Source organism: Oncorhynchus keta, unplaced genomic scaffold (genome assembly GCF_023373465.1).
Source record: "Oncorhynchus keta strain PuntledgeMale-10-30-2019 unplaced genomic scaffold, Oket_V2 Un_contig_14447_pilon_pilon, whole genome shotgun sequence".
Taxonomy (NCBI): Eukaryota; Metazoa; Chordata; class Actinopteri; order Salmoniformes; family Salmonidae; genus Oncorhynchus; species Oncorhynchus keta.
The window spans coordinates 1-12,666 of NW_026278753.1; the positions used below are offsets into that span (position 1 = coordinate 1).

A 12,666-nucleotide genomic window follows, 5' to 3' on the forward strand; every position below is an offset into this window, starting at 1 on the left:
TTATCGTCGACTTTGTATATATGAGATCAACAAAGGGGGAAGATTACAATCGTGAAAAAGTAAACAAATAGTGTAGGGCGTGAAATTTAACAGAAACATCTAGGCCTATCTTCAGAATGTACACGTGTAAGATGCAGAGGGTTCCATATCTATGGAAGGCACAGCCTGTGACCACATCCTGTTCAGCTCACAATACTTCCTGGAAAGGAGAAGGTGGGCTTCCCGGCATCCAAACGTGATCTTGTCATACACAGTCTGCGGCTACATGTGAAAAATAATCACGAAGAAACTGTTTCAGCATCAAGAAAAGTAGTGACTTTTCTCAAAGTAGACTTCATATTCTTCCATTCAATCTTACCTTGTTCAATCTTGGGATAACCAGATCATTGACAGTTTCATAGATGGATATTGGGTTTAGATGACTGTTTGATCTTGTCTGGAATCAAAATACAGCCCATTACAATACAGTACATACAGCTTTAACACATTCAGATACATAATAAGGCAATGTATACTTACATCTAATTATTGTGTAGTCCATAACATCAGCATATATTGTGTTGTCAGTTAGATCTGCTGTGTTTAATAAGAACAAAATATCAACCAATCAGAAACATTTCAAACAGGATATCAACAAACATACCCAGGAATAAATAAACACTCATAACGGGTTTCACTCCTTTACCAATTTTTAGTAAATCCCCAAATTGAAAACAAAATCATATCAGCTGAAGAATTATTCTAGAACCACCTGAAATGTCACTTTAAGTACAGCTGAGAGCCCTAAGCTGTACATACCTTTGTTACGGTGTTTCCTGCAGTAGCACACTGCCACAGCTACAGTGAGGATCAGCACCACAGCGCCTCCTACTGATACTCCGATGTAGATGGAATACCATGCCTGTCCTGTCACATATTGTACACCACACATGATTAGACTATACAGTATGATAACGACTACAGGGCTCTATGTCTTAATACAGGTAACTGCCAAAATAAAGGAAACCCTTGAGTAAATGACAGATACAAAGTAAAATGAAACCAGGTGCTTCCACACAGGTGTGGTTCTTGAATTAATTAAGCAATTAACATCCCGTCATGCTTGGGGTCCTGAATAAAAATGCCCAGTTGCGGTCCTCCCGAGTGGCACAGTGGTCTAAGGCACTGCAGTGCTAGCCCAGCATCGTCCTGGTTAGGGGAGGGTTTGGCCGGCAGGGATGTTCTTGTCCCATTGCATTCTAGCGACTCCTGTGGTGGACCGGGCGCAATGCACACTGACACCGTCGCCAGTTGTACGGTGTTTCCTCCGACACATTAGTGTGGCTGGCTTCCGTGTTAAGCGGGCATTGTGTCAAGAAGCAGTGCAGCTTGCCTGGGTTGTGTTTCGGAGGACGCACGGCTCTCAACCTTTGCCTCTCCTGAGTCTGTACGGGAGTTGCAGCGATGGGACAAGACTGAAACTACCAATTGGATACCACGAAATTGGGGAGAAAAAAAAAGGGTTTTAAAAAAAAACCCAGTGGTCCATTATTTTGGCTTCCGTGACTAGAAGAAGAGATGTCAATGACTTTGAAAGAGGGGTCTCAATGGATTATAGGGGGTTTAAAGGGTGTGTGTGTGTCTCAGTCACCAGGTCTCATCCCAATTGAACACTTATGGGGGATTCTGGAGTGGTATCTGAGACAGCGTTTTTCACACACCATTTGAACCCCTGAGCCGGATAAAAGTGTCTGCTAAATGATGTAAATGTAATCAAAGGTATTACATATTCTACTTGACAACATAAGCCTATAAGCACACTGAAAAGTGTATAGAAGGGATTATTATGATATCTAGGTACCTGGGGTGGTTGTGTCATTACTACACTTTACTGTCGTAGAGGCAGTTTTCCAACTGACTAGGTTGGAGGCGTTGCACTTTACATTGATGTCTCTCTCTGCTGGTGAGAGAGAGAAGTGAATCTGCTGGGCGTCACCGTAGATCTCATTGTCTCTCTCCCACGTGTAGGTAATGTTGGGGTAGCAGGACACGTTGCACACCAGCCGTACCGTACAGGAGTGGTTGGCCAATAGCTTGATGTCTGTCTGGATCACCATCTTCGATATAGGCTCTGAGAGAGAGCCGTCAACGAGATGATACCAGTGTAAGACAATGGATGGAAGATGTCATTAACACTATAGTCATAGAAAAGGAAACAAACTATGCAAAAAAGCTGATAGCTGCCTACCATGAACCTGAAGAGTGACAGCCTTAGTGGGAATCTGCTCGTCTGTTTCAGCACTAACTAGAAATTCCCCTGAGTCTTGCAGAGTCAGTTTCCTAATGGTTAAACTGAAGTTAATGACATTCATCTCTAGTCTCCCCTCGAACTGGGATCCTAGTGAATATACAACTTCTGAGTTGAATTCTGCAATATCCTTCCCTCTGAACTTCCACTGCATTATGGTGACATTATGCCCCTCTAAGCCTGCAGGGATCTCCACGGAGTCCCCTACTGTCTTGTGGAACGACCGGTATGAAGAAACACCCACACCTGAAACACAAACATGTACATTAGCATTCTGACACCAATCAATGGTTACTCTTTACATTGCAGTGCACTTACTACTGTGTAATTATTCATGTACGTACTGTATAGCAAGTGTTGTAATTACTCATTGTTACACTGTAATACTTGTTACAGTGTAGTGTGTCTTACATGAATAATACACTGCAATGCAAAGTCCTACATAATCAATAATAGATTATAATGAATTGGATTTATATACAGCGCATTTCCAGGTTTCATTTATGCTGTATGTGGAACTTTGTATATTTTCACTTTATATACATCTGTGTGTGGGTCCTTTTTAAATTCATTAAAGTCCACCCCCTCCCCAACATTCAGCAGAACAGGATGAGATGACAGGAAAAGAGAAGTGGGGGTGGATCTGATAACCTCTCCTCAGCTCACAAGTACAAACCACACTGTGTTTAATGTTTAATTATTCACCTGAAATGTGTCATGTACTGCAAGTAACAAATTATAAACCCTTACACAAAAAAATAATCTGGGCATAATAATAATATAATAATAATTAAGACAAAATAAAGTTACAACTCAATGAGGGGGGATAGTTAGGGCATAACTGCAGTTATCCTAGTCCTGCAGTGTATCTTATTATGTAATAAAAACAATCATTTGATACAGTCCCGTATTGCCTTACATTTACTGAATGACATGCGTTTCACATCATAAGATTTGTTGCGTTCGAGAAGCACTGCAACAGCTGCCGACCCAACCACACCATCGGCACTCATTCTAAACTGCTGAATCACTTCATCATGATATGTTGCTAAATATAGGTATTATGTAGCTGTTATCACACAGTAATAAAGCAAAAGATCCTAAATACCCAACCAATCATTGATTACTAGGCAATCTACAGTCAACACACACCGTTGCAAAGACCAACAAGGAAGTTAGCTTTCTCTAACGGTTTTACTAACTTTATAATACAAGAAAGCCCATGCAATAAATACAAAGCATGAACAAGAGGAAGTTATTTATTTATTTACTAAACTTACCATAGTGGAGGTTAGAGAGTAGGATAAGTAGTATTCCCTGTTTTGAGAAGGAGGAGAAGGGACAACCAAACATCTCTTTAAGGCGTTGTATGACTGCTTCCTCTGGCTGTATGTACTCATCACTGTCACTGGCAGCTAGCAGTTGACTAACCAAAACACACAGAGAAGAAAGAGTAGAGACCTCCTTTTGACGAGGGCTGCTGTTTAAAAAAAAATAATTCCCGTATGAGGCGTGGGCTTTGGCACTATTTGGGGTTTGTCACTGTGTTAATCAGTCTGATGGTGGTTTTGGAGCATGTGTTTCCAAGCTGCTGCTGGTTGTGTGGTTAATGGTCAAATCAAATCAAATGTTATTTGTCACATACACATGGTTAGCAGATGTTAATGCGAGTGTAGCGAAATGCTTGTGCTTCTAGTTCCGACAATGCAGTAATAACAAACATCTAACAATTCCAAAACTACTGTCTTATACACAGTGTAAGGGGATAAAGAATATGTACATAAAGATATATGAATGAGTGATGGTACAGAGCAGCATAGGCAAGATACAGTAGATGGTATCGAGTACAGTATATACATATGAGATGAGTATGTAAACAAAGTGGCATAGTTAAAGTGGCCAGTGATACATGTATTACATAAGGATGCAGTAGATGATAGAGTACAGTATATACGCATGCATATGAGATGAATAATGTAGGGTATGTAACATTATATAAGGTAGCATTGTTTAACATGGCTAGTGATATATTTACATCATTTCCCATCAATTCCCATTATTAAAGTGGCTGGAGTTGAGTCAGTGTCAGTGCTCAATGTTAGTGGTGGCTGTTTAACAGTCTGATGGCCTTGAGATAGAAGCTGTTTTTCAGTCTCTCGGTCCCAGCTTTGATGCACCTGTACGGACCTCGCCTTCTGGATGATAGCGGGGTGAACAGGCAGTGGCTCAGGTGGTTGTTGTCCTTGATTATCTTTATGGCCTTCCTGTAACATCGGGTGGTTTAGGTGTCCTGGAGGGCAGGTAGTTTGCCCCCGGTGATGCGTTGTTCAGACCTCACTACCCTCTGGAGAGCCTTACGGTTGTGGGCGGAGCAGTTGCCGTACCAGGCGGTGATACAGCCCGCCAGGATGCTCTCGATTGTGCATCTGTAGAAGTTTGAGTGCAAGCCGAATTTCTTCAGCCTCCTGAGGTCGAAGAGGCGCTGCTGCGCCTTCTTCACAATGCTGTCTGTGTGAGTGGACCAATTCAGTTTGTCTGTGATGTGTATGCCGAGGAACTTACAACTTGCTACCCTCTCCACTACTGTTCCATCGATGTGGATAGGGGGGTGTTCACTCTGCTGTTTCCTGAAGTCCACAATCATCTCCTTAGTTTTGTTGAGTGCGAGGTTATTTTCCTGACACCACACTCCCGAGGGCCCTCACCTCCTCCCTGCGGGCAGTTTTGTCGTTGTTGGTAATCAAGCCTACCACTGTTGTGTCGTCCGCAAACTTGATGATTGAGTTGGAGGCGTGCGTGGCCACGCAGTCGTGGGTGAACAGGGAGTACAGGAGAGGGCTCAGAACGCACCCTTGTGGGACCCCAGTGTTGAGGATCAGCGGGGTGGAGATGTTGTTGCCTACCCTCACCACCTGGGGGCGGCCCGTCAGGAAGTCCAGTACCCAGTTGCACAGGGCGGGGTCGAGACCCAGGGTCTCGAGCTTGATGACGAGCTTGGAGGGTACTATGGTGTTGAATGCCGAGCTGTAGTCGATGAACAGCATTCTCACATAGGTATTCCTCTTGTCCAGATGGGTTAGGGCAGTGTGCAGTGTGGTTGAGATTGCGTCGTCTGTGGACCTATTTGGGCGGTAAGCAAATTGGAGTGGGTCTAGGGTGTCAGGTAGGGTGGAGGTGATATGGTCCTTGACTAGTCTCTCAAAGCACTTCATGATGACGGAAGTGAGTGCTACGGGGCGGTAGTCATTTAGTTCAGTTACCTTAGCTTTCTTGGGAACAGGAACAATGGTGGCCCTCTTGAAGCATGTGGGAACAGCAGACTGGTGTAGGGATTGATTGAATATGTCCGTAAACACACCGGCCAGCTGGTCTGCGCATGCTCTGAGGGCGAGGCTGGGGATGCCGGCTGGGCCTACAGCCTTGCGAGGGTTAACACGTTTAAATGTCTTACTCACCTCGGCTGCAGTGAAGGAGAGTCCGCATGTTTCCGTTGCAGGCCGTGTCAGTGGCAACTCTACTTTGTCTCTGTACTGACGCTTAGCTTGTTTGATAGCCTCGCGGAGGGGATAGCTGCACTGTTTGTATTCGGTCATGTTACCAGTCACCTTGCCCTGATTAAAAGCAGTGGTTCGCGCTTTCAGTTTCACGCAAATGCTGCCATCAATCCACGGTTTCTGGTTAAGGAATGTTTTAATCGTTGCTATGGGAACGACATCTTCAACGCACGTTCTAATGAACTCGCACACCGAATCAGCGTATTCGTCAGTGTTGTTATCTGAACCAATACGAAACATATCCCAGTCCACGTCATGGTATTACTCCGATACATACCGGTAGCTGTGTTATTTTAGGAGCTGACCACTCAAAGTTGCAGAAAGTCAAAAGGAGGGATACAGAAAGAGGACTAGACGGGGGTTTAGAGAGAGCGAGTGAGAGAGAGCAAAAATATCATAACAGTATGTGTGTTTTCATCTTGGCTTCATATGCCTGCAGAAGTGTTTGCATGACTTCTTCTGCATGCTCATAGGTCAGTGTGGCTGAGGGAAATGAAACACCTGCTAACTTTCTCGGAAAGTAGTGGTTCCCTGGTTACTGACAAAGGCCCCTCTTCTACTTGGAACTCAACACAGTAATGGAAATATTCAATATTGTTTCTGTGTAAATACCACACCTTGGCTCACGAGTCTAACATTTGCTTACTTGGAAGACCGCTTTGCCATCGTAGACGTGCATGTCCACATTTCAATATTAAAAAGGAACTCCTGCAGAGTATATGACATCATAAAATTGAGAAGAACTTTTATTTTCAAGCACACCCTTCCCCAAAAAATCATTATGAAAATCGCAATGGGTCTTCAGCTGATGGGGTATGGCATTTTAACTTTGCTAATGGGGCATTTATGTTATATTCTTCAAGATTCAATGGGTAGATATAATTAAGTCCAACATTTGATGTAGAAATAGCAGGTTGCCCCTTTAAAAAAATCACACATTGTGGAGCATAAGATCTATACTAGGCTGAAAGGAGGTTTGACCAAATTAGGTTCTGGAAAAGTTGACAATGACAAAAATATAACTAGAAAATATTCATATTCATATTAAAATATATTGAAACACAGCTTAGCCTTTTGTTAATCACCCTGTCATGTCAGATTTTGAAAATATGCTTTACAGCCAAAGCAAGACAAGCATTTGTGTAAGTTTATCGATAGCCTAGCATAGCATTATGCCTAGCTAGCAGCAGGCAACCTGGTCATGAAAATCAGAAAAGCAATCAAATTAAATAGTTTACCTTTGATGAGCATTGGATGTTTTCACTCACAAGACTCCAAGTTTGATAGCAAATGTTCCTTTTTTCCAAAAATATTATTGTTGTAGCCGAAATAACTCCGTTAGTTCTTCACATTTGGCTGAGAATTCGACTGGAAATTGCGGTCACGACAACGCCGAAAAATATTCCAAATTAGCTCCATAATATCGACAGAAACATAGAAAACGTTGTTTATAATCAATCCTCAAGGTGTTTTTCAAATATCAATTCGATAATATCAACCGGGACAGGTGGCTTCTTAGTAGAAAAGAGAGAAACAATGGCCGCATTTTTCTCTTACGCACAAAACTCTGAGAGACTCCAGCTAACCACTGACGCAATGTTGACGTTCAGGCTAATTTTTCAAAATAAAAGCCTGAAACGATGTATTGTGACACTAGACACATTATGGAAGCCATAGAAAAAGTAATCTGGTTGATCTCATTCACTGCTCAATTGGGACGCTGATTGGATTTTCCTCAGGCTTTCGCCTGCAATATCAGTTCTGTTATACTCAGACAATATTTTTACAGTTTTGGAAACTTTAGAGTGTTGTCTATCTTAAGCTGTCAATTATATGCATATTCTGGCATCTTGTCCAGAGAAAATTACCTGTTTACTTTGGGAACATTATTTTTCCAAAAATGAAAATAGTGCCCCCTAGATTCAACAGGTTAGCCTTCACTAACACAGAGAAGCTGCTGCCTACATATAGACTTGAAATCATTGGCCACTCTAACAAATGAATCACCTGTCAATTTATTAATGGTACTTTTAATCAAGGATGCCAATAATTTTGGACCTTTCTGTATATAGTATAAAACTACACTATATAGACACATGAGTGGTACAGTGGTATAAGGCACTGCATCTCAGTGTTAGAGGCATCCCCTACAGACCCTAGTTCAATTCCAGGCTGTATCACATCCCCTACAGACCCTGGTTCAATTCCAGGCTGTATTTACATTTACATTTAAGTCATTTAGCAGACGCTCTTATCCAGAGCGACTTACAAATTGGTGCATTCACCTTATGACATCCAGTGGAACAGCCACTTTACAGTAGTGCATCTAAATCTTTTAAGGGGGGGGGGGTGAGATGGATTACTTTATCCTATCCTAGGTATTCCTTAAAGAGGTGGGGTTTCAGGTGTCTCCGGAAGGTGGTGATTGACTCCGCTGTCCTGGCGTCGTGAGGGAGTTTGTTCCACCATTGGGGAGCCAGTGCAGCGAACAGTTTTGACTGGGCTGGCGGGAACTGTACTTCCTCAGTGGTAGGGGGCGAGCAGGCCAGAGGTGGATGAACGCAGTGCCCTTGTTTGGGTGTAGGGCCTGATCAGAGCCTGGAGGTACTGAGGTGCCGTTCCCCTCACAGCTCCGTAGGCAAGCACCATTGTCCATTGATGAGGACAGGAAGCTACTGTGCTACTGTGCCATCCATGGTAGAAGGCGTGAAATTATTTGAAGAAGCTCATTGTTGAAAAATGTACAATCTTGGATAGCAGAAGCAAGTCACACAACTAGGTTTGGGGTTGTTCCCACAAAACTAAGTTTCAAATCAATATGACCTACAGTGACTATCAACACATGGTTGATGATATTACTTGTTTATCTAGCATGTCCTACGTTGCATATAATCGATGCAACGCTGGGGGATGATTTAACAAAAGTGCATTTGCGAAAAAAGCACAATCGTTGGATGACTGTACCTAACCATAAACACCAATGCCTTTCTTAAAATCAATACACAGAAGTACATATTTTTAAACCTCCATATTTAGCTAAAATAAATCCAAGTTAGCAGGCAATATTAACCAGGTGAAATGGTGTCATTTATCTTGCCTTCATTGCACGCAGAGTCAGTGTATATGCAACAGTTTGGGCCGCCTGGTTCATTGCGAACTAATTTGCCAGAATTTTACGTAATTATGACATAAGATTGAAGGTTGTGCAATGTAACAAGAATATTTAGACTTAGGGATGCCACCCTTTCGATAAAATACCGAACGGTATCCGTATTTCACTGAAATAATAAGCGTTTTGTTTTGAAATTATAGTTTCAGGATTCGACCATATTAATGACCAAAGGCTCGTATTTCTGTGTGTTATTATGTTATAATTAAGTCTATGATTTGATAGAGCAGTCTGACTGAGCGATGGTAGGCAGCAGCAGCAGGCTTGTAATCATTCATTCAAACAGCACTTTAGTGCGTTTTGCCTGAGACAGCACTTCGCAAGCACAGCGCTGTTTATGATTTCAAGCCTATCAGCCTCAAGCCTATGGCTGGTGTAACCGATGTGAAATGGCTAGCTAGTTAGCTGGGTGTACGCTAATAGCGTTTCAAACGTCACTCGCTCTGAGACTTGGAGTAGTTATTCCCCTTGCTCTGCAGCATATGCGGCTGACTTTTGTTGGGCGAAGGGTAAAGCTGCTTGAATGTGGCTGTTGTCAATGTGTTCCTGGTTCGAGCCCAGGTAGGGGCGAGGAGAGGACGGAAGCTATACCGTTACACTGGCAATACTATAGTGCCTAAAAAGAACATCCAATAGTCAAAGGTATATGAAATACAAATGGTATAGAGAGAAAGTACTATAAATACTATATTAACTACAACCTAAAACCTCTTACCTGGGAATATTGAAGTCTCATTGTTAAAAAGGAACCACCAACTTTCATATGTTCTCATGAGCAAGGAACTCAAACATTAGCTTTTTTACATGGCACATATTGCACTTTTACTTCTCAACACTTTGTTTTTGCATTATTTAAACCAAATTGAACATGTTTCATTATTTATTTGAGGCTAAATTGATTTTTATTGATGTATTATATTAAGTTAAAATAAGTGTTCATTCAGTATTGTTGTAATTGTCATTATTACAAATACATTTTTAAAAAATGGCCGATTAATCGGTATCGGCTTTTAGGTCCTCAATAATCAGTATCGGCGTTGAAAAAACATATTCGGTCGACCTCTGGTGCCCAAGAACACAAAGGCAACCTGCCTAAATGACTACAGAGCCGTTACATTCACGTCCGTAGCAATGATGGGCTTTGAAAGGCTGGTAATGGCTCACATCAACACCATTATCCCAGAAACCTAGACCCACTCAATTTGCATACCGCCCAAACAGATCCACTGATGATGCCATCTCTATTGCACTCTACACTGCCCTACCACCATAGTAACCTCAAAGCTCATCACCATGCTAAGGAACCTGGGACTAAACACCTCCCTCTGCAACTGGATTGTGGACTTCTGACAGAGCCACCCCCAGGTGGTGAGGGTAGAGTATAACACATCTGCCGCTCATCCTCAACATTGGAGCTCCCCAGGGTGCGTGCTCAGTCTCCCTCCTGCACTCCCCATTCACCCACGACTGCATGGCCAGGCACGGCCCCAACACCACCACCAAGCCAGTGGTAGGCCTGATCACCGACAACAGACATAAAGGGAGGAGGTAGGCCGGGTGGTGCCAGAACAACCCATCCCCCAACGCAAACAAGACCAAGAGAGAGGACTGGACTACAGGAAAAGGAGGACCGACAGCTCATCGACGGGGAGGAGGCTCCAGAGACCTGGCCAGGTGGTGCCAGACCACCGGCAACAACCCATCCCCAAACGCAAACAAGACCAAGGAGAGGACTGTGGACTACAGGAAAAGGAGGACCGAGCACGTCCCCTCTCTCATCGACGGGGCTACAGTGGAGCAGGTTGAGAGCTCCAAACTCCTCGGTGTCCACATCAACAACAAACCAGAATGGTCCAAACACACCAAGACAATTGTGAAGAGGGCACGACAAAGCCTATTCCCCCTCAGGAAACTAAAAATATTTGGCATGGGTCCTGAGATCCTCAAAAGGTCCTACAGCTGCAACATCGAGAGCATCCCGACCGGTTGCATCACTGCCCGGTACAGCAACCGCTCAGCCTCCGACCGCAAGGCACTTCAGAGGGCAGTGCGCACGGCCCAGCACATCACCGGGGCAAAGCTGCCCGCCATCCAGGACCTCCAAACCAGGCAGTGTCTGAGGAAGGCCCCAAAAATTGTCAAAGACCCCAGCCACCCCAGCCACAGACCGCTCTCTCTACCACCACATTGCCAAGTCTAGAACAAAAAGGCCTCTCAACAGCCTCCACCCCCAAGCCATAAAACTCCTGAACAGGTAACAAAATGGCCACCCGGACCATTTGCATCGTGCGCCACCCCCCACCCCAACCCCTATTGTTACGCCGCTGCTACTCTCCGTTCATCATACATGCAGCCACTCCAACCATACCCACATGTACACACCACCTCAATAAGCCCGACCAACAGGTGTCTGTATATAGCCTTGCTACTCTTTTTTCAAATGTCTTATTTCTTTACACACACACACACACACACACACACCTTTTTTCCCCGCACCATTGGTTAGAGCCTGTAAGTAAGCACCTCACTGCAAGGTCCACTAAACCTGTTGTATTAGGCACACGTGACAAATAAACTGATTAGATTATTTCAGTATAAGGCAAAGAAACGTGTAATGTAACTCATCGCGTACTGTATCACAACAGGCCATTATTGGGAGTCCCATAGGCGGCGCACAATTGGCCCAGCACCGTCGGGTTATGGTTTTGGTCCAGGTAGGCCGTCATTCTAAATGAGAATTTGTTGGCAACTAACTTGCCTAGTTAAATAAAAGGTAAATAAAATTGATTCCTGTCTCAGGCTCATACTATAGAAGAAGTAAAGCTGCATTGACCAACATCTCCATTCCTCTGTAGTCGGTGTTACAAATCCCTTTTGGCCCGACAGTCTAGGGGGGTGGTAATGAGACCCGTAACATTTTCATTGTCTCCTTATATGGCCGTGAAAGCGCCACAAATTAGCCTGCCCTTTCTAATAGTGACAAAGTAAAAGTGAGAACGAAATAACTACGACAACTGAAATCTACCGTCAAACTCAAGGTTTGTAAACACACAGTAATGGGGGGGGGCAGGAAAAGGGGCTGAGCTGGACCCAAGGAAAGAAACAATAAGTATTCAAAAACACCCCTAAGCTAGACTAGCCTACTTTAACAGCTAACTAACCAAAAATACAGTGGGTGGTCCACCCAGTTCTAGCTAGTGTATTTAACAAAGTCTACCTACGGGTAGTGTATGCCCATGGGCGACTTGTCTTGGTTTCCACTTTTCTCACCAGCAAACAAACACCATAACCAAAACAATACTCACAGGTAATAACAAAGTGCTACGGAGGTGCTCAAACAAAAGAGATGTTAATACACAACGAGCGAGCGAAACACAGAGACCTACAGACATGGCATTTACAGAGATTGAGCTCTAGAGCAAACAACTGATGGCTTTTTAAACCAAGGGAAAGGAACTGTGATTGGGTAGGAAACAGGAGGAGGTGTGTCTTCTGATTGATGATTGTTGACTGATTGGGGATTGATGATTTTCACCTGTGAGGGGAGAAGGAGGGAAAAGAACCACACACACACAGGATAACACACAGGATACTTGTATCCGTAACAGTCGGTAACCAAACAACGTTGTCATCTGTTGCGCATATGTGACATACTA

The 12,666-nt window shown here is 43.6% G+C and overlaps 1 protein-coding gene across 2 annotated transcripts; it reads right to left on the reverse strand.

The window, feature by feature from the left end:
• Positions 1 to 6: 6 nt before the first annotated feature.
• On the reverse strand, positions 7 to 12,419 carry LOC118392143 (SLAM family member 8-like). 2 transcript variants are annotated; one of them, XM_035783810.2, is made up of 7 exons: positions 12,316 to 12,419; positions 2,228 to 2,533; positions 1,841 to 2,110; positions 799 to 906; positions 520 to 576; positions 359 to 436; positions 7 to 261 (listed from the first exon to the last, which is right to left on the reverse strand). In XM_035783810.2, exons 2-6 carry the CDS (start codon positions 2,439 to 2,441, stop codon positions 396 to 398), a joined length of 690 nt encoding a protein of 229 aa, XP_035639703.2. In that variant the 5' UTR covers positions 2,442 to 2,533; positions 12,316 to 12,419; the 3' UTR covers positions 7 to 261; positions 359 to 395. The 2 variants fall into 2 exon arrangements, with proteins under 2 accessions (XP_035639703.2, XP_052357809.1); XM_052501849.1 differs by lacking the exon at positions 12,316 to 12,419 and adding an exon at positions 3,568 to 3,770.
• Between the last annotated feature and the right edge of the window lie 247 nt (positions 12,420 to 12,666).